The sequence below is a fragment of the Lytechinus pictus genome, chromosome 6 (genome assembly GCF_037042905.1).
Source record: "Lytechinus pictus isolate F3 Inbred chromosome 6, Lp3.0, whole genome shotgun sequence".
NCBI lineage: Eukaryota > Metazoa > Echinodermata > Echinoidea > Temnopleuroida > Toxopneustidae > Lytechinus > Lytechinus pictus.
This window is the reverse complement of record NC_087250.1, coordinates 17,485,983-17,508,000: the sequence shown is the minus strand read 5'-3', so window position 1 is coordinate 17,508,000 and position 22,018 is coordinate 17,485,983. Positions and strand designations below refer to the sequence as shown.

At 36.7% G+C, this 22,018-nt stretch overlaps 1 protein-coding gene across 1 annotated transcript in view; it reads right to left on the bottom strand.

Annotated features, from left to right (window-relative positions):
* The window catches only part of LOC129263747 (lipoxygenase homology domain-containing protein 1-like), a 62,390-nt gene extending 40,970 nt beyond the window's left edge, over positions 1 to 21,420 (bottom strand). The window contains exons 1-12 of the mRNA XM_064101078.1: positions 21,257 to 21,420; positions 12,650 to 12,795; positions 11,471 to 11,617; positions 9,956 to 10,131; positions 7,438 to 7,563; positions 5,881 to 6,063; positions 4,782 to 4,956; positions 3,487 to 3,685; positions 2,457 to 2,644; positions 1,594 to 1,738; positions 811 to 913; positions 234 to 357 (exon numbers count right to left, since the gene is read on the bottom strand). Coding sequence (XP_063957148.1) covers positions 234 to 357; positions 811 to 913; positions 1,594 to 1,738; positions 2,457 to 2,644; positions 3,487 to 3,685; positions 4,782 to 4,956; positions 5,881 to 6,063; positions 7,438 to 7,563; positions 9,956 to 10,131; positions 11,471 to 11,617; positions 12,650 to 12,767 — 1,684 coding nt within the window. The 5' untranslated portion in view covers positions 12,768 to 12,795; positions 21,257 to 21,420. The remainder of the gene's footprint in view (positions 1 to 233; positions 358 to 810; positions 914 to 1,593; positions 1,739 to 2,456; positions 2,645 to 3,486; positions 3,686 to 4,781; positions 4,957 to 5,880; positions 6,064 to 7,437; positions 7,564 to 9,955; positions 10,132 to 11,470; positions 11,618 to 12,649; positions 12,796 to 21,256) is intronic.
* Positions 21,421 to 22,018: the final 598 nt, after the last annotated feature.

The following is a 22,018-nucleotide window of genomic DNA, read 5'->3' as shown; positions in this document are numbered from 1 at the left end:
TCTCAATAAGTTTTTTTTAAAGGAATAAGATAGTTTGCAAACAAACAATTAGCATTTCATACAATTGAATTCATTCCAATATCTGTTACCACAATGTTTATATCTTCATAATAATCTTAAAAATTTACAATGTTAACTGCGTGCTCTGATGTTGAACTAAATATCACAATGACATTGTGAAAGTCAACACAAGTTGATCATTAATCCTCCTCAAAATGGCAAATTGATCTTACCTTTTGACCCTTGACCTCCGGTGTATAGTTCCCTCGTGATAAGATCATCGTCTTCATCCCTTGCTAGCCATCGTCCACAAGAGAATTCATAGGTAGCATTCAGCTCTAAGTCATCTATGATAATCTATAATAAAAAAGATTCCATCAAGAAATCAAATCAATTTCAACAAAATTATTGATATTGTAGATATCGCCACCAAAAAATGTGCTGATTGTGTCGGTTGATGGATGTAACATTGTGAAATTGTGATCTTTTGAAACTGTTTCATAAAGATTATATAATTAAAAATATCACAACAGTTAAAAGCTACTGAAATCATGCAATCTGATTGGCAGATAGTGAACTTGTTATAGAAATTATGTATTTGTTATTAGAACAAGTCTTATGAAACAGACCCCTGGATTCATTTAATTTTGATCTGGACTCATTTCACAAAGACTTGTTATAAAAATACATTTGCAATAACAATCTAAAACTATAAATAAAATCATTCAATTTGATTGGCTAATAGTTAGATAAATTATGCATTAGTTATTTTTACAAGTTTTTATGAAAAATATGGGTCCAGGTCCTAACCTTATCCAGAAACCAAGCAGGACCAGGTCCAGTGTTGTCATGGCCTATCCTGACCTTCTGTAATGGTCCCAGAGCTATGGAGTCTATCACAAACTCATCTTCCCTGTAAACCAATGGGAATCGAAAAGTCATAAACAACATAAGGTTCTACATTGTTTTGGTAAGTTAATCTGAAAATAAAACTAGGTTTGCAATTGTGAAGGTTAAGTAGTCCAAAAATAAAGATAACAAAAATAAAGTTTTATTTCTATTCTAATGAACCTGAATTAATTTTTGGACTATAGCATCTCGGAATAACAAACCTAATTTTGCTGTCAGATAAACAAACCTTCAGAATAATATAACCTTTATTTTTGCATGATTTACAAACCTTGAGAGTATTAGGAATAATGCAACAAATATTTAGACATGTGTTCTGGGGTGGATTTTATTAACAGTTTTCAGCTGAAAAGTAGTCAGTTCCTTGGGTTTGATGCACTGATACTATGGTAATCGTCAGATAAAACAGGGTTTGTCGGATGAAATGTCCGGTAAGTCCTTTAATAAAACGCTCCTGATAGAAAATAAAACTTTTTAATTAATGAAATAACAAATATCTTGGTATACATGTATAAATATGCAGTTTGTGTCTTTCAGAAGAATGAACCTTTATAGCATTCAAAACCTTTTGAATAACGAACCTTCGGAATAAAAGTAATCAATAAATTGTGCGAAAGATGCCATAACAAATATTTTTAAACATTCATGGGTAAATAAAGGAAACTTTTGAACACCTTCACTCACCTTCCCCTTTCAAAGTTATTCTTGGAGTTGTCCAGCTTATGCTCCCCGGAATCCCCACCTTCACCGAAGACAGTGATGAATACATTTGCATCTGTGCCAGCGTTACGCTTGTTGGCAGTGAATACATGGACCTTGTACTTGTGAGCTGGTAAAAAAAAGTGGAAATACATACATCAAACTTTAATGAGTATAAATTCCCTAAATTATAACAATTAATAATTAGGAGCCCCTTTTTGACTAGCTTTAATTCTTCATAATTAGCAAGATCTCTATCAGTATCTTTCTTTCAATACTACATTTTCTGCTTTTTTTAATCATGTATCATCATCATTATAACATCGTAGGGTACCGATATTCAACTAACAGACAAATCAAAATCTTACTTTTTCTGACAGCAAGAGGATCCCTGCTTCAGATGAGGTCCCTACGGATCTTCCCACCCGCTTCATTCATCATTATCACCACCACCACCACCAACACCAATATCATTATCATCATCATCATCATCATCATTAACATCATCATCATCATCATTGATCATCATCAGTGATCATCATTGTTGATTATCATCATCATCATCATCATCATCACCATCATCATCATCATCATCACCACCACCACCACCACCATCATCACTATCACCACCATCACCACCACCACCACCACCATCATCACTATCACCACCATCACCATCACCACCATCATCATCATCATCATCATCACCATCATCACCATCATCATCACCATCATCATCATCATCATCACCATCACCATCACCATCACCACCATCATCAATATCATCATCATCACCACCACCACCACCACCATCATTGTCACATCACAGGGAACTTGATCACACTTACTTTTCCTGACAGCTAGAGGATCCCTGCTTCCGATGAGATCCCTGCAGATCTTCCCATCCGCTTCATCCTTCGCAAGCCACTGATTGCACGGAAAGTAGAACTTGCCTCTCTTCGGGTTGTTGGAGTCGGTCACGACCACACGCTCAAGGAACCAGCCAGGACCAAACCCAGTGTTGTCATGCTCAATTCTAGAAAGAAAATGAGGCAAACAAAACACATTTCATATCACAGGTCCAGTTTAGACTGAAGTTGTTCTTACACTCTGTACAGGGAATCTATGTCCAAAAAAATTAATTCTTACCATTAATACATTTTTCATCAATACTTACATGTAGGTGTATGAAGGTTGACGCTTTGAAAAATAACCAGAAACTAGTAATCAACACCATCTCGGTGCAATTTTATAAAATCATCAGAAATCACATACGGCCCTTTCACACAGTAAAAAATTTGTTATTTGCATGATGATTCCAGTGAAAAATAAGGCTAATGACGAATTTTTAGCACGTGTGAAACCAAACTAGAATCACAAACGCTAATTTGGAGGTGAATTCCAATTAAGTTTTACAAATTTTTCCGCAGATTCTAAAGACGAATTGCAATCATCATTACAATGATGATTCAAGATTCAAGTGTGAAAGGGACCATTGAGAAGTTTGAATAACATGATTTTCTACAAAAAACATTGTTGATAAAAAAATGTATTGGAAACAACGTAATGGTTAATTGCTCTGGAATACTATCTGTTATCATGGCGTATATTTTCTTCTGCAAGAAACTGATCTGCAATGTGCCGCACTCGACCCAGGTGAGGTCAATGGGAACCCGGCAGGATTAATTCCTTGAATGCTTTAACGCCTATATGGTGGCTCAGCAGGTATTATGATACCAATTATCAAGCGCAGTAGAGTATATCCATATAGTGACTGCATATATAAATGGATATATTATTATTATCATCATTATTATTATTTCCATTCTTATTATTACTATCATCATTATACAAATAAAATAAAAATATTAACCGTACCTTATTCTCTTGAGGGGTCCCACATTGTTGCATTTCAATTGGAAGATATCGCTGGTTCCTCGTTCAAACGGATTGGACCCGGGTTTCGTGGGAAGCTGCATCTTCTTACTGGTCCCACGTATACCAAACAGCGTAATGTAAACATTGGAGTCAGTCCCCGACCCTTTCCGGTCTCCAGTCACCGTGACAACCTCGTAAACTGAAATACAAATTAACATGTATTAGACCCAGATTTTTATTGCCATGGATACCAAACAGTGATGTAAACATTGGAATCATTCCCTTTCCTGTCTCCAGTCACCATGACAACCTCATAACCTGAAATATGAATGAATTAGACCTTAATTTTGTATTGCCATGGATACCAAACAGCGTTATGTAAACATTGGAGTCAGTCCCCGTCCCTTTCTAATTTCAAATCATGGTGACAACCTCATAAACTGACCTACGCATGGCAGTGAATGAATACAGTTTGGTAGGAATGTGTCCTATGTTTCTTGGCATGTGTTATTATGCTATTGAGTGGCAGAGTCATTCAAAACTATAAACACCAATTATGCAGTATATTTGGCGTTTCCAGACAACATGCAATTTAAAGCCCCCATCACACTTATTCCGAATCAAGCAGAATTGGCCTGAATGAAAGGACAATTGTTTGACCACCAGTTGGTCATTTAAATCTACTTCGAACACCATTCGAAAATACCCCTCGAATGTTTTGAACATGACCAAAACCTTCGGGACAGCCAAAAGAAATGACAAAAATATTTCGAATGCACTCAGAATGCAGTCAGAATATTTAGAATGCGCCTAGAATGTCCAAGAATGTAGCACGAATTATCAATCTGACTCCATTGCAGTTCATTTTGACTAGTGTATGATGATTCACCTGGTCAATTTACTGAATTTCAACTCCAGTTTGGTGAATTCATAGGTTCCTCCCAAAAATTCTTAGATTTTTTAAATATTTTTTTCGTCCAACTTCTGCTTGATTCCTGCTGATTCCGAATAAGTGTGATGGGGGCTTAAAAGTCAAGTCCACCCTGACAAATAGAGATTTCACAACTACTTGTCATTACAACAAATGTTTATAGTTTCTTTAACAAATCTACTATAAGCCAAATAATTTCAGTAGCTTTAAGCTGTTATTGCGAATTTATTATTATAACAAGTAATATGGATCGGGCGATATAACTGTTTATGGTCATACGCTTTCATAATATGTAATGAATTGGAACATTGACCGACACTAAAAACTTGATAATGAAGCTCAGTTCCACCAACGATCAACTTACCAGTCTTGCCATATTTCTTGGCATCCAACGCCTTTAATTCTCTACTCAGTTGGCAATCGCTCTCAAACAACGAAAGCCACTGACTACATGGAAAGATCCACGTCTTCTTGCTCGTCAGCTGCGTGACTTCAATAGACTCTAGGAACCAACCTTGCTTCTTCTCTAGACCATCATGCTAAAAAAAAATGACATTGATAAACAATGCTTAAAGGGATCGTTTAACTTTGTGAGCAGCTGATTAAAAAAATTCTCAAACTGAGTTGAAACGTGCGTATGAGTGCCTGTATTTGTCCTCAAAAACCATGAAACAAACCACAATATAGGATGAAAAACTCTAATTTAGATACAAGTAGCAATTTATTAGCCTGATTTTGAGAACCGTCTAGTAGACGGGTTCAGCTTATGACCAGTTTTCTCCAATTCAAAAAGTCCGTTGGCTATTTTGACTGCCTTCTGTTGTGTGTATCTCCTATACACACACTATTAGCTGCACTGTACATTCAGTGTATACCTTGTACACACTGTATGTAGGTCATGCTGTGTTCATCTAGAATTAATGTGTTGTGGTGCACAGATTCCCTGTATACACATAGTCATTGAAACCAACTCCCAATTATTTCAAACTTTGGTTTACATCTCCAAGGTTTTAAAATTGATCCTGTAAATATAATACTTTGAAACTTTTGGGATGGTATTTTTACACTATAAGCCTAATGTTTAGCCCATTTTCAGGAACCAAAAGGAGAATTTTTTAAATCAGAACAAAGTGAAATGATCACTTTAAATTACAGGGAAATTAGGATAAACAGTTTAATAAGGTTCAGCTTATGCCCTCTGTGACTACAAAGAAACTCATGCTATTATCATTTTCCATAGGGTACATCTTGATACCTATACCATTTTATTCTTCTTGCATAACTGTATTTTTTCTTTCCTTCTGTCTCTTTATTACATGTACATGGAACCTAGAATACTTTGCGGAGTAGATTTTTGTGTAATAAAATGGTATGTAAAATCATTTTCAAAAAATAACAAATCCCAACTAAGTTTAGAGTCAAGATGAAGGCCTTGCATGAGGAATGTCCTGTTGCTTGCTTACCTCAATCGTCAGTGATTTCAATTCTCCTAAATCCTGGCCCTTTAGCTTGAAAGTTTTGGTGGAGTTGCGGCTGAATTTGACGGATGGTAGGCCAGAGTTTGTCTTGGACTGCTTGTTCTTTGGCGTGTTGGTTAGCTTTCTCTTTGGTGTTTTACCCTTGCTTCCTTTGAGCTGTATGCTGACCTGTGAATGACAATGTCAATGACAAACTCATTAATAACAACTCAAAATAATCAAAAGTCCAACCAAAACAAACAAGTGGAATGCCTCTGGCCGTCTCACCTGCATCACGCGATTCAATATAGCAGCAGTGCTGATTTTGAAAACTACTATAACTCGCACAAGATGTTCAGTGATACTTGGTTACTCTTATTTCCACGTTTTATGAACTAGACCAATACACTTATAGAGATATGATGGCAATTCAACAAATACCCCCAACGTGGCCAAAGTTCTTTGACCTTACATGACCTTTGACCTTGATCATGTGACCTGAAACTCGCACAGGATGTTCAGTGATACTTGATTACTATTATGTCCAAGTTTTATGAACTAGACCAACACACTTTCAAATTTATGGCTGTAATTCAACAAATACCCCAATTTGGCCAAAGTTCATTGACCCTAAATGACCTTTGACCTTGATCATGTGACCTGAAACTTGCACAGGATGTTCAGTAATACTTGATTACTATTATGTCCAAGTTTCATGAATCAGATCCATAAACTTTCAAAGTTATGATGGTAATTCAACAGATACCCCCAATTCGGCCAAAGTTCATTGACCCTAAATGACCTTTGACCTTGGTCATGTGATGTGAAACTCATGCAGGATGTTCAGTGATACTTGATTAACCTTATGTATAAGTTTCATGAACTAGGTCCATATATTTTCTAAGTTATGATGACATTTCAAAAACTTAACCTTAGGTTAAGATTTTGATGTTGATTCCCCCAACATGGTCTAAGTTCATTGACCCTAAATGACCTTTGACCTTGGTCATGTGACATGAAACTCAGGCAGGATGTTCAGTAATACTTGATTAACCTTATGGACAAGTTTCATGAACTAGGTCCATATACTTTCTAAGTTATGCTGTCATTTCAAAAACTTAACCTCAGGTTAAGATTTGGTGTTGACGCCGCCGCCGCCGTCGCCGTCGGAAAAGCGGCGCCTATAGTCTCACTCTGCTATGCAGGTGAGACAAAAATGGGATATGAACCCACGAATGTCTGATTGAAAGATGAGAGTCGTGGGTTCAAATCCCAACCACTAGACCATGACACCCCCATATGAAATTTTATTACCAACAAAATACATAGGCAAACTGTTCATACTTTTCATTTACCCTTAATACGAATCATACAGAAAGGAGACATTTAGCTCCTTTGTTTGATAAAGCATTTGCATAAGATATTTTAGGCATAATGAACCTTGTTTTCTTTTAATTATCATTTCATTCTGAGATATTTTGTTACCACTATCAGGCATGGCAAATGGGACACATATAAACTGTAATACACATTTGTGCTAATCCGAACAAACCAATGACTCACAGTTGCTGTGGTGCCACAGTTCTTCTTATCACCCGTTTGAACTTTGACCTGGTAGGTCACGTCTGGTCCTGATCCTTTGGGCCTCCCATTGCCAAGACGACTGCTTGCACTCTGTGGTCTTTTCCTCTGAAGAAACAAAAAATGGAACATTGTTTTACATACAGTGTCTTGATAAAGAGAGCGAAAAGTTCTTTGCCTGTGCAGTCCTTAAAGTTGCTTTATAACAGTTTAGTGTTGCCAAGATTTGATTACTGTTCTGCTGTATGGTCGAATAGATTTCAATCCCACACAAGCTGCAAAAAATTCAGAAGAGGGCTGCAAGAATAATATTGAGCAAGACATACGAAACACGGTCGGCTGATTTGTTCGCAAGTCTTAAATGGATGACTCTAGACAAACGATTTGAGCTCATTCGCGTTTTGATGATATATAAATGTGTTCATAATTTAGCACCTTCTTACCTTCAGGTAAACTTAACCAATCCAAATGATGTACATGAACATCATACCAGACAGAGAGACAGTGGATATTTACGCGTGCCCAATTTTCGCACTGATTGTTATAAGTGTAGTCCAATTGTATCTTCAATGTTTGAATGGAATAAGCTTGATAATTCAATTAGAACAGCTCCTTCTGTCATTTCATTTAAGAGAATGTTTAGAAGAACTTGTAATTTATAAATAACTTGAGGAACATCCACTGTTGTGCGTATTTTGTGTTAGCATGACCTTGATGATTTGTTGTATATTATCATTATTTTCAAGATGTCATTCTTAGTTATTTGATTTATTGATATTTGATTATACGTCAAACGAGTGCCCGTCTGCGTTTTGTTTGCTGCTAAGTTTGTTAATGTTTCGTTTTACATTCAAATCCTAATGTGAATCTTAATGCCGTAACATTCTGTACATACGTTATGCATTTTGTAAATATGTTTATTGTTATTCAGGGCCCCATGGAAGACCACTACTTATTGGTGAATGGGCTACCCTGTCAAAATATCAGAAATAAATAAGTAAATAAAAAATAATCTTCAAGGAGGCTGTTCCTTTAAAGCCGTTTATGACTTTATGCAACACTTGTGACCTACATGTATTCTTGGGTAATACATCAGGGACCTATTTTATGAAGCTGTTCGGAAATTTAAGAACCTGTCACATTGTTCCCTGCAAGCATTGCATGTGACTTGCGGGTGACTATTTGTTGCCTGCAGAAGCGCAGGCAAGTCTGATTTCCATGCAAAAATTTTTGAGCATGCTAACAACTCTGTTGCGGGTGATTACCCGCAAAATGCACGGAACGATGTGACAGGGCCTTTATACGCAAATTTACGCAAGACTGGAACATGTTCTTAGGTGCTAAATCAGCTTCATAGAGATTTATCATTTAGCACAAAAAAAGGTTCACCGGTCATTCGTGAAAGTCATGCGAGACTTATGAAACAGCTTTTAATAGGAAATAGCCCCAAGATACTCATTTTTATTCCAATCAGCAAAAGTTGAAATTGGGTGAAGAAAAAAGTGAAATGAAGACCACATACAAACAATAGGCCTACCAGGCAAAATTTTCATACACTTAAAAAAAAGTATCCAACAGAAGTGAGTACACCTCTCATATTTCATGAGCGTATGTATCTTTCTAAGAAATAGTGGTTCATGGTAAATGAGGTATCCTGTCATGTCCTTCGGAGGGGACCTTAAGCCGTCGGTCCTCTGGTTGCTTGCTTACAAGCATTCATGCTTTCTTAGCAATCAGGTAAAAAAAAAAACACCACCAATGTCTTCCTTCTTTCTGTGTGAGTTTTAGAAGACATTTTGGTGAAAAAATGCTCTGCTCATTGATGTTTTGATGAAGAATGCACTCCAATTTGATACTGTAGCTACATGTACACTGTATCCATCATAAGTGTATCAGAATGAAATGAACACAATGTGAATTCTGAACTCAAGTTTGATTTAAAACTTGGTCTAAAGTTGTGATTTAACTATGGATAGCCAAACGTGACCCAAGTATCTGAAAGTACATGTAGTAGTTGAATTCATCACCTTATTCTCCACTCCAATCATTCACAACTGTATGAGAATAAAACCAGTTTCCTATATGCCATTAATGCATGGAAACGAATGCAATAACCACACAAAGAATACAATGTAAACAGAATCTTGACATTTTTAGCTTCTCATAATCTTCGCACTGACTTTTTAGACCATGGTCTATAAATGGGGCGTTTCAAGAAAATAGTGATCAATTGCAAGTCTATTTTCGGTCTTTAAATCAATCATAAGTTTTGAAATCAATTGTGAATTTGCGATTAATTGCTAATCTGCTCCTTGAAACAGGCAGTGTAATCTGATTTTCTATAGTTAAAATTGATCTATCAATTTATAAAACTGCAACATAATATTTGCAGTTGATCTTGCAAACACATCCAAGGTTATGCCAGACTTCAGAATACATGCCAATGTTTTTAATTGCTATACCTAAGAAATAATATCAAAACAATATGAGCATTACACACCATTCCTGAAGGAGGTTTCGGTAGCTGGACACCAAACTTTCTTGCATAGTACTCCGTGAGGTGGGGATCACTAAACGAGTTGTATTCGGGCAGCGCTACTTTACGGCCGTTCTCTACACGGGGGTAGATGGCAGCTCGCATCCTGGCATCGGCACTCAGTGTATCCAATCGTCGAGCTGTGATGCAAAACATAATACACGTAATCAGAGTCAGACGATCATGGCAACCTGGTTGGCAGGTATTATACATGTACAATGTAGATGTTATTTCTATATGAAAAAACTTTCTCAATATCCGCATAAAAATCTTGAATCTAAAAACAATTGCAGAAATTCTACGAACTATGTCAGCATAATCATATTCAAAGCTTCTACATGTACATGTATTCGTCAAAACCAGATTGAATCTGTGGCAATAAAAGATTAAAGGAATTTCATTGAGATGCAAGTAGATTGAACTAGAGTATTTATTAATATGCACTTTGGCTACGAGAAGGGGCACTGTAAAGTAATACCACAAAACCACAGCATGACAGCATGCATAATTGGCTTTCAACACATCAATAGAAATGATCATGAAAACTATATGTAGATTGACGTCAGGATGAACAGTACCGGTATACTAAAAAGCGAAACAGAATATTTTTTTTGTATTAATAGAAATGAACTGTATGCTATGATTTGGGTCAGGGATTAATTTTCCTGGTACCACATTGCAATTTGCTCCCTATTTTTTTCAAGACTTTATGGCCCGAATTCACAAAGGTGGTTTTGATAACCCACGGTTGAGTCCATGGTTTATGCAGATTTCCTATATAAATTACGCTTAATTTAGCGCGCATCGGGCGCGTGTATGAAAAAATGTCCAGCGCTGATGCGCGCTTTTGTCACGTTGCGCCAAAATGATGCCTGTTGCCGTGGTTATCCACGCTATTTTATTCATGAGTCCATTGTTTATATTTCTTTATATTCATGAGTGGACTCATGAATAAAATAGCGTATCTAACCATGGCAACAGGCGTCAATATGGCGCAATGTGACAAAAGCGCATATCAGCATTGGACATTTTTTATACACGCGCCCGATACGCGCTAAATTAAGCATAATTTATACAGGAAATCTGCATAAACCATGGACTCAACCGTGGGTTTTCCAAACCACCTTTGTGAATTCGGGCCTATGTCTCTGTGCAGAACTTCTTTTCCCTTACGACCAATATCAAATTTTAAAAAGCAAAATTATTCCCTGTGGCCACAAGATGGCGCACTACAATACGCAAATGGGCAATTCCATAAAATATATACATCTGACCCCCTATATGTACAGTGTAGGAACTTCATGAAATTTTCTGATCTCTGATTTCTTGTTCTTTTGACAATCTGCAATGTTCTCAAAGAACCATGACTTGGTTAGTTTATAAAGTAAAGTAAGACTTGAGAAAAATGGGGGTTGGACGCACAAAAAGGTTGATCATTTTATAATATGGAATTTCCCAAATGAAACAATCATTACTTACCTGCATAGGGAGCAATTCGACTCATGTGGCTATCGTTGCTGGTGTGTCGTAAGGAGAGATTAAACTTTCGTTGTTGCTTGGTGAAATCATTGGATCGGGCATCCCGCCAATTAGGCTTGCCAGCTACTGCAGCTCTCTTCATGGGAGCTGTAAAAAAATCATCATGAAAAATGTTCATGAGTTGCATGTAGACTGTTCAAAGTGGGTACAGTATGGGGAGATGGGCATGTACTGTACACTGTACTGGTTTATTTCCAATTCGTCTAATACCAATTCGTCCAATTGCAAACTCGTCCACTATTTGGTCTATCATCAGTTCATCCACTCACCACATGGTCTTCTTTCATTTAGTCTTATGCCAATGTTCCATCTAATAACCAGTTGGTCCAATAGCCATTTAGTCCATATACCATTTGGTCTAATTAAACTAAAGTGTTAATTGTGCAAAATGAGTGAAAAGAAAATGGGTATTATATAGTCCAAGTACTTATTAGACGAAATGGTAATAGACGAACTGGTGATTAGACAAAGTGATGATTGGACCAAATAGTTGTTAGACGAAATGTTGATGGACAAAATGGCTTTAGACTACATGAAGGTAGATCATGAGGCGAGTGGACGAGTTGGCAGTGGATGAATAGGCAATTTACCCATTGTAGTGTATGCCTCATGAAACAACTTGTTATTTTTTCCAGAAAAAGATCAACATCAACAACATTATCATGGTCATCATCAACATCTTCATTTTTGATTATCTACATGTAGACTATGCATCATCCTCATCCTCCTCGTCATAATCAATGCCAGCCTCAACATCCTCTTCCTCACCAGCATCCCCTCCACAACCTTATTTAGACTTTCATCACCTTCAACACCCTTATACATGTACATGTAACCATCTCCTTCATCATCATCTTCATCATCACCCTTATCATCATTAATTCCACAATCCTCCTCCTCATCATTATCATTGATCATCATCATCATAATCACCATCATCACCATCATCATCATCATCATCATAATCACCATCATCAGCATCATCAACATCATCATCATCATAATCAGCATCATCATCAGCATCAGCATCATCATCATCATCATCATCGTAATCATCATTCCCCTCCACATCATCAGAAGCATTTCCATCATTGCTACCATGATCTTCACTGTAATTACCTGAATGTGGTCTTGGTCTATCCACAGCAAAAGGGGGATGTGGTTCTCTCGTTGGAACAGGCCTAGCCCAAGTAGGGTTGTGGACCATACTGGACCGGACGGCCTCTGAGTTATGCATGTTGGCCTGGTCCCGCCCCTCTCCAGCCCTATAACCAAAGAAAAATTGGTAGAATGGTAAAATTAAAATGATGAAGTACTGTACATGTTTAAAGAGAGAAACTGGGCATTGTGATGAAAAGTCACAAAATTACATTACATTACCGGTACATTTAATACAATACCGGTACACTGTATCAGATTTTTCCTCTGCCGCTGCCTTCTTTTTCTCCTTCCTCTTCCATCTCCCCTACTCCTCATTCATTCTGCATTCATTCTCCTTTTCCTCCTGCCCTCCTTCTCTTTCTCCTTCAGCATTTTTATTCTTCTCCTCCTCCTTCTCCTTCTTCTCCCCCTCCTTCTTTTTTGTCTTCTTCTCCTTTTCCTTCTATTTCTCCTTCTCCTTTTTTGTCTTCTCCTCTTCCCTCTTTCATTTTTGTCTTCCTCCTTCTTCTTCTTCCTCTTCTCCCCCTCCTTTTCCTTCTCATTTGTCTTCCTCTTCTCCTCATTCTCCTTTTCTACTCCTCCTCTTTCTCCTTCTTTTCCTCTTTTTTTTGTATTTTGTTCCTCCTCCTTCTTTTCATCTTCTTCTTCCTCCTTCTTCTTCTTCGCATTCTCTTCCTCCTTCTTTTCTGTCTTCTCCTCCTCCTTCTCTTCCCCTTTTTCTTCCTCTTCTCTTCCTCCTTCTTCTTCTCCTCCCCTCTTTCAATCTGCATCACCCCTCCTCCCCCATTCTCTCTTCTTCACATTCTCTCCTCCACTTCTTCTCTAATCCTCCATTCAATTAACCTCAACCAAGCCACATCCCCAGCAGACGCCTGTCCAAACACAACAGTGCCATGAATCCTACAGGCCTCACTGACAACCATCAAAACATCATCACTTCAATTCCGAGTCATCCCTAGCCCATGCTCTGTTGCCATGGCGATAAGAGACGGCAGATGCCCAAATCGGGCTCAGGATGAATGAGATATGTACGTAAGTGATGGGATAAGTATCTTGATATCTTTACACCTCCTTCATAAACCATCAATGCTTTTTTAATCTAATAATGATACTGACAATGACATGTAATACAAGAGCTATACTGTACTATTGTGCAACTACATGTACATTGTACATACTGTATCATACAATCAAGATGGACAATCTGGGTCCCATCTAATAATTATACAAAGAGTTGCGATTGATCCAATCAATCATAACTCTATGGAAATCCATCATTGTCATAATTTTTTCTACAGGATATTTGCAAAATGTCCTTTGTAAACAAAGGAGAACACACCAAATTGTCAAGAAATCAATGAATTTATGGATATACATGTATACATTCATATCTAGAATTTTTTTAAAACAAACATGCATTTTATATATTATGACTTTGCTGGCTTTCCATAGTTGTGATTGATCGGATCAATCGCAACTCTTTGTAAGACGGGCCCCAGGGCCCCCGTTATACAAAGAGTTACAATTGATACGATCAATCGTAATTCTATGGAAATCCATCAGTGTCATAATTGTTTTCTACGAAAATTTGCACAATATCCTTTGTATGCAAAGAGAAGCACAGTGAATTTTTAAGAAAACAATGAATGCATGAATATACATCACAGCTAGAAAATATTTTGAACAAACTTGCATATTATGTTGACATTGCTGGCCGTCCATAGTTATGTAAACATATTTTCATGATGAATATGCAGTGTGTTTCGGGTGAGAGGTGATCAATTATTGTTGGAGGGGCCTTGTTCGGTGCTCATTTGTTTTTGCTGCTGCATGTGTCGGCGGCGGAACGGATGGGCGTAGGGCATGGCCACTCTATAGGGATCGGTTGCCTTTTGTTTGAAACGCCCCGTTGGCCTATACTTTGTTCAAAATTATACTATGTGTGTTAGATATGCTTGGTATTTATTTCAATTATATCACTGTTAAAATGTTTATGCAAATATATTCCCTATCCGAGGGAAATAAAAAGACTTGAAAAAAAAATCACCATCATCATCATCACCACCACTACCACTTCATCATGTACAGTATATCATCATCTCCATCATCATTATTGCAATTGTTGTCATACATGTATGTACAACATCATTCCAATATCAGCCTTTGTTTCTGTGACATACATGTGTAGACAAACTGGAGAAAACGAAGTTGATCAATGACTAAAAGATATTCTTAAAGGTCAAGTCCACCTCAGAAAAATGTTGATTTGGATCAGTAGAGAAAAATCAGACAAGCATATTGCTGAAAATTTCATCAAAATCGGATCTAAAATAAGAAAGTTATGACATTCTAAAGTTTCGCATATTTTTCACAAAATAGTTATGTATACGCACAATTTAGTCACATGCAAATGAGAGAATCGGTGATGTCCCTCACCCACTATTTCTTTTGTTTTTTATTGTTTGAATTTATATACAATACTGTAGTTCTATTTTTTACAGAATTGACAGTAATGACCAACTTGACTGAACCATAAAATGTTAAACAACATGTAATTCCACAAGTTCAGGGAGAAATAAGACTTTGTTTCACAGGACAATGAGAAAATTTGAATATTTCATATTTCATATAATAAAATACAAAAGAAATAGTGAGTGATGTAATCAGTTCCCTCATTTGCATACTGACCAGGATGTGCATATAACTGTTTTGTGAAATTAAGTGAAACTTTAAAATTTCGTAACTTTCTTATTTCACATCCGATTTTGATGAAATTTTCAGTTTGTTGGATTTTTCAAATCAACTTTTTGTTGGGGTGGACTTGTCCTTAATAATATAACAGTAAAGACAAATGTCATTAACCACAGTACTGCATGTCTACATGTACATCCTTATTTCTCTGACTGGGTATTAAACAACCTACATGTACAGTATGTAGTTTACATTTACAATAACAACAGACCCAGACAAAACCAGCGCTTCAATTTACTAATCAATCACCATGGTTACAGAGGACACACGCAATTTAGAATGCCATTGGCAATTAATCAATGATGTGCGCTACACTCGTTGTTCACGTAATGAGACGCAAGATATTGAGGATTATGAAAAATGGTCACCGCAATTACACTGTAGATCCGATGAACACGCTCACTCCAAATACATGTGCATTAGAAATGATCCTCCAAACTGGTACCCTTTCAACATCTACATGTAGGGCCTACATAAAGTATGAAAAAGAAAAGATCCATCCGATTTATTCAAAATCCAATGTTGGTTACAAGAGTACAGTGTACAGTAATTTGTTTTGTGCTTAAAAGGGGAGATAGCCCTGACTCCAGTACATACATGACCATTTACATAATCATCACATGACAGTGGAGCGTTGTGGCCCAGTGGATTAGTCTTCTGACTTTGAAACAGAGGGTCGTGGGTTCGAATCCCAGCCATGGCGTAATTTCCTTCAGCAAGAAATTGATCCAGTGTGCTGCACTCAACCCAGGTAAGGTGAATGGGTACCTGGCAGGAATTTATTCCTTGAATGCTTTGAGCGCCTAGGCAGCCCAGCTAAAGCCGGGGTAATAATAATAGCAGGGCCCGCATGGAGAACAGTTTTCAGAACTGAAGTGGCTTCCCTGGGTAAATAAACCTTTATCATTATCACCTGCAAGCAAACTGTCAATTGTGGACCCTGTGCAACTTATTTTTTTTCTTTACAATTATTACATGAACTTGACAGTTCAATAAAAAAAATGTCAAATCACTGTTGCGAGACTCCACACATTTGTATCAGTTTGATTTATTACTGGTCAGTGGTCACGTCAGACACGTAAATCTGGCTATTTTGTGAAAAGTTTAATACTGGCCTAACAGCAATATTTACTGGTCTTGGAACGTCGGACAGTGTCGCGCGCTGACTGTTGTATCAAATTTTATTGCAATAAATGTGACTTGTCATTGAACAGGTCTTTGGTTATGTTGAACGATTAATAAAATCCCTGTGGAGGGAAAAATAACACTATAAAAAAAAGAAAAAAAGAGAAAGATAACAAGAAAAAAAAAGAATGGAGTCGGCATTCTGGACAGAGAAGGAGTCCAAGAAGAGAATGGAGACAAATGAGATTCACATCTACAATTTTGTCATTTTAAAAACAGTTTATGAAAACAACAAAATGAAAAGGAAGAATGAGAATATATAGATGAAGAGCCAAAGGGCAGAATTTCAGGATTGCATATAAAGAGATGACTGAAATGGGGATGTCAACCAACAGAAAGTTAATTTGAATTAAACTTAAAGCGGAAAAACAAATACAATTTTGTATAAATAGTTTCAACAAGAGATGATAAAATGAAAACAATAAAAAGAAAAGGAACAATTAGAATATTTTAATGAGACTAGAGGAAGAGCGATAAGAGAAATTTCAGGATTGCATAATTAATGAGATGACTGAAATGGGAATGTCAACCAACAGAAAGTGAATTTGAACTAAAGGGGAAAATAAAACAATCCTGATGAAGTAAAATTCATCAAAATCATATTTATAAATGGACATTTTCAGGTTTCACTTCGAAAAACAGTGCAAAGGAATAAAGTCTATGGTGTCACAGTCACCCGCAATATTTCAGTTTTATTGCATGGATTATTTATTTTTTGGTGCAATTTGACAGTAACGAGGCTCTTTAATTGAATCCTCAATGGCAGTTCCACATATTCAAGGAGGAATAAAACTTTAGTCCCATCATATGAATAAAAATAAAATGGTTTCACAGATTGATTCTCCTAGAGTGATGATCATTGTGATAAGAAAACCTGTTTTTGTACACGTAGCCCTCATTTCCCAATCGATTTGCCACAGCAGTCATGGAAAAGAAATCATTCCCTGAAGAGGAAGAGAAACCTGATCCCCAAAACAATTTATCTCACCATTTCCCCAAATTAGTATGCCCAGGGAGGAAAGGAATCGAGAGATGGAACTTAAAGGAGAAGTCAAAGCCTGATATTGAGTCTGGCATTTAAAAGCAACAAACTAAATGAAAAGGACAGAATACTGAATACAGTACGAATCTTGACAACAATCCAGTAAAGAAATGATAACAAACAGAGCTTCCACTAATTCTTATTTTTGTCTTTCTTTCATCCTCGATATGGATTCCTATGTTTTCTTTTCTTTATTTATTCTTCTTTTATATCATTTGTTATAATCCATTCAAATCCAATAGTCATTTGATACAGGTGTAGCGCTTTTTCCTTTCGGTTTAATTCAAAGCGCTGCACACACAGTCACACACAACTTCATCTTTGGGCCACTATTAAAGGAGAATGAAACTCTTGGAGCAAGTTAGCTTTTGTAAAAGCAGAAAAATCAAAGAATAAGATCAACAAAAGTTTGAGTAAAATAGGACTAGCAATAGAAAAGTTATGAGCATTTGAATGTCGAGATCACTAATGCTATGGAGATCCTCCCATTGGCAATGCGACCAAGATCTATGATGTCACAGATGAACAACTCTCCCCTTTTGGACACTGAAATATACCCCAAAACATCTCTTTTTGCTCATTCTAATCATATGACAAACGATTCATCAATGATATAATGTTGTGAAACCTCTGTACCTGTCCTCTCATAAAGAGAACACCTCACCTTGTGATAGACTCTATAAAAGTGAGAATATAAGTGAAATAAGTACTAAAGTAATGAGGGAGTTGTACATGTACGTGTGTGACATCACAGATCTTGTTCACATTGCCAATGGGAGGATCTACATGGCATTAGTGATCTCAATATTCAAATGCTCATAACTTTCTTATTATTCATTTAATCTTCCTCAAACTTTTAACAATATGTTTCTTTGATTTTTCTCTTTGATATGGATTCAGCTGGTTTCAAGGGTTTCATTCTCCATTAACAATAATTAAACACTTCAGAATTCATGATCAGCTTTAATACATGGTCCAAGCAATCTGCTGTGCTCTCAGCAAAACCGATGGGATTATAAGGTAAAAGACAGTCATTGCAGCAACCAATTATTTCATGAGCAAGTCTTTGAATACATCAAGGTTAATTGTCAAAATATTATCTCGATCTGGCAGTAATCTTTGTAAAAATAGTAAAATCATAAAATCTTAGCTCAAACTCGATAGTTCTGATGATCAATGACTAACACAGAAAAGCATGCGGCAGTGGGACACTGTATTTATACATATATGTAATATTGCTTCGAAAAATACCAGACATTTGATGGAATTCCATGCTTATTTTGCAAATTTCTCAGCAAGTAGGTCTGTACTTTCTTCCAGAGCTAATTGGCACATATTTTTTATTTATTCATAGGTCTACATTACAAATACTTTTGGTGGTAATTCCGGAATCTAATTCTGTTTGAACTCATTCCGGTATTACCACCAAAAGAGGATGAATCAAGGAAAAACAATTCAAATTAAAACAAATAGATCTAACATTAAATACCACAACTGGTATATCTTTAAAGTTTAATGGCTTTCTTGATAGAGGAGGCCTGGTACAGGTATTCAATGTTAGATCTATTTGTTTTAATTTGAATTGTTTTTCCTTAATTTATCCTCTTTTATTAACTTCAATTCAATTCCTTTTCATTTTATATTCTTTGATTTTCATCTTTTCTTCTATCGATTGTTCTGTATTTCTTTGAGCTTCATTTCTTCAACTTAAATTGTCTATTTTTAACTTCTTCTTTTGTTGTCTCTTCTAAATAAAAAAATTGCTTCAAATGTTTTTTTTCCTTCTTTGCGGGCCGGAGCTCCCTGGGTTAGAGAAGCGTTAGAGATATGGTGGTGTGACCTAAATTTGCGCTTTACCTACATGTAATTTTGCGCACAGTTCATCCCAATATCGATCAAAATATTGAAAAACTTACATGTATATCACCAACAGAAAAAGCAACCCAAAATTACTTAGTAGCCTAGGCCTACATGTATGGTAATTTTCTTGAAGGTAAGGTCTCAATTTGTGAAAATATTGGCAAATTTTGTTACCTTTGCGTCCGCTTCGAGAAAATCCAAACTTCTCGACATAGATGACAAGCTTTAAGAAATCGCCAGTATGGAAGCAAAGGGCTCCAAACAAGTACATGTAAGTAAAATGATTTACTTACCAAATTTATGGCATTTTAACCTCCATCTGCTACAATATTACACTGTACCTTTGTCTTCTTGATTTAAATTTGAAGCTTTGCAAAACGATCGTGCGCAATTAAAATTAAGGTCACAATTTTTTATGACACTTTTTCAGCCGAGCGCGCACTAGTCGATCGTCATGGAATTTTGAGATCGCGATACCGGCGAAACTCTTGCCTTTGCCTACTTTATAATTCCATCAACTTGATCAAGCTAATTCGACTTTGGGATCTTGCCTTCTGTTTGGTATGATGGGGTGTCCAAACTTCGCGCACTTTTCAAAAATATTCATCAGGCTTAAATTTTTTCAAAAAATATTCACAATATATACAAAACCAAGTCAAAATATAGTTACCACATTGACGGCAAGATCGTAAACTATAAAATCATGGACGAAAATGTAAAGTAGGTCAAGGGGATTCGCCGGTATCGCGATCTCAAAATTCTATTCTATCGGCGAATGCGCGCTGTGCTGGAAAAGCGTTCAGAAAAAGTGTGACCTAACTTCGCGGACCAAAATTTTTGTGGACATTTAAACAAAAGCCCAAGCTCAAAAAGTGAAATATTTATATCAGATTGATGGCAAAATGCTATAGAATCGGTTAGTACCACATTTAACTCACATTTTTGATGATTTCTGCTTGCAAAATGGTGATATCGTAATGCTTGTTGAGAATATCAGATTTCTTCAAAACGGGCGCTAACGGTGACAAATTTGCCGATCTTTTGCCAATATTTTCATGAATACTGAACTCATCCTAAAGAAACTTACACCAAAGGGTAATTTTAGGTCGCTTTTCACGTTGATGATGTCAGATTTTAAGGATATTGGCTAGTTTTTTAGATAATGACCGTCCGCGAAGTATGGACACGCGCGAAGTTTGGACTCACTGCCATATTTATGATTTTATTAATTTTGTGCATGTTGTGTGAATGTGTCTGTGACTTGTGTGCCTGCTTGTGTGAGAATATTTTTATTGAAAATCAACTTCATGATAATTTCACATTAAATGTGTGCAAATTATGGTTACCCCATCACAGTCATCATAACAGTTGGGCATAAATTATCTGAAAAGATCTACGGTATGTGTCTGGCTTTATATAAAGTTCAATTTTAACAACTTCGTCTTTAAACAATTTTAACAATACCTACTTGTACATCCCTGCTGAGGAGTTTAGCGGTAGCCCACAAGAATTGGAGCCAGAACTCTCCCGTCTCGAAATGCATGCATGACCGATCACCCCACCTCAATTCACAGAGCACAGCTCAGCTCAGCTGGGCGTTACAAATACACACAGTGCATTCCACGGAGTTATAATTATATCTCCGCACAAACCCACCGCCACCGGAAAAAGAAGCAAAAACACATCAACAATTCATTTTGTGCCACAAAATGCAATTTGAAACTCACCAAAAATTGTCCTACGTATCCTCAGAGTATATAGCTGTAATATATCCTATCCAAAATCCAATAAACTGGCCACAAAGTTGATTTTTATAATCGTAAGCGATGGTTTTATGTGTATGCTGATGACCACGGGATTTCACGTGTGAAAAAACGCCATTCATAATAACAACGAGATACCGTTGGAGGTTGCTAAGGAAGTGCGCATGCGTAGATCAATTAGCGGCACCTTGTCATTTATCATGATCGGCAGGTGGTTTTTGTAATACTACGGTATTGTGTGAAGAGATATATCCCTCCATAGCCATAATAGGGAAATGAATACATTACATGTACTACAAATGAGGGGAGGGGTGGGCTTGGGCTCACTGATCTCCCCAAATTTTCGATGACCAAGAAAAATAAAAGAAGAAAAGAAAAGGAAAGGAAAGGAAAGAGAGGAGGGAAAATATGATATTATTTACTGAAGTATCTCAAAATTGGATTTTGAAAAAAAAAAAATTTTGCTCGCTCGTAAATTTTACCCGATACGCCATATCTGGCCCCTCAACATTTTTGGCTCATTACGCCACCTCCAACTATCAAATGTATTGCTGTACACATGCGTGACCAAATTATTTCCAAACACTTTTTTCTCTGTGTGCAAGATAACCCCCTAAACAAGTTTTCGCGGGCTTCAAAATTTTGGCCCCTAAACAAGTTGTAGAGCCCCAAACATTAAAGTAATTTTTGTTTCGGCCCGAACACTTTTCAGAAACGAGGAGGAAA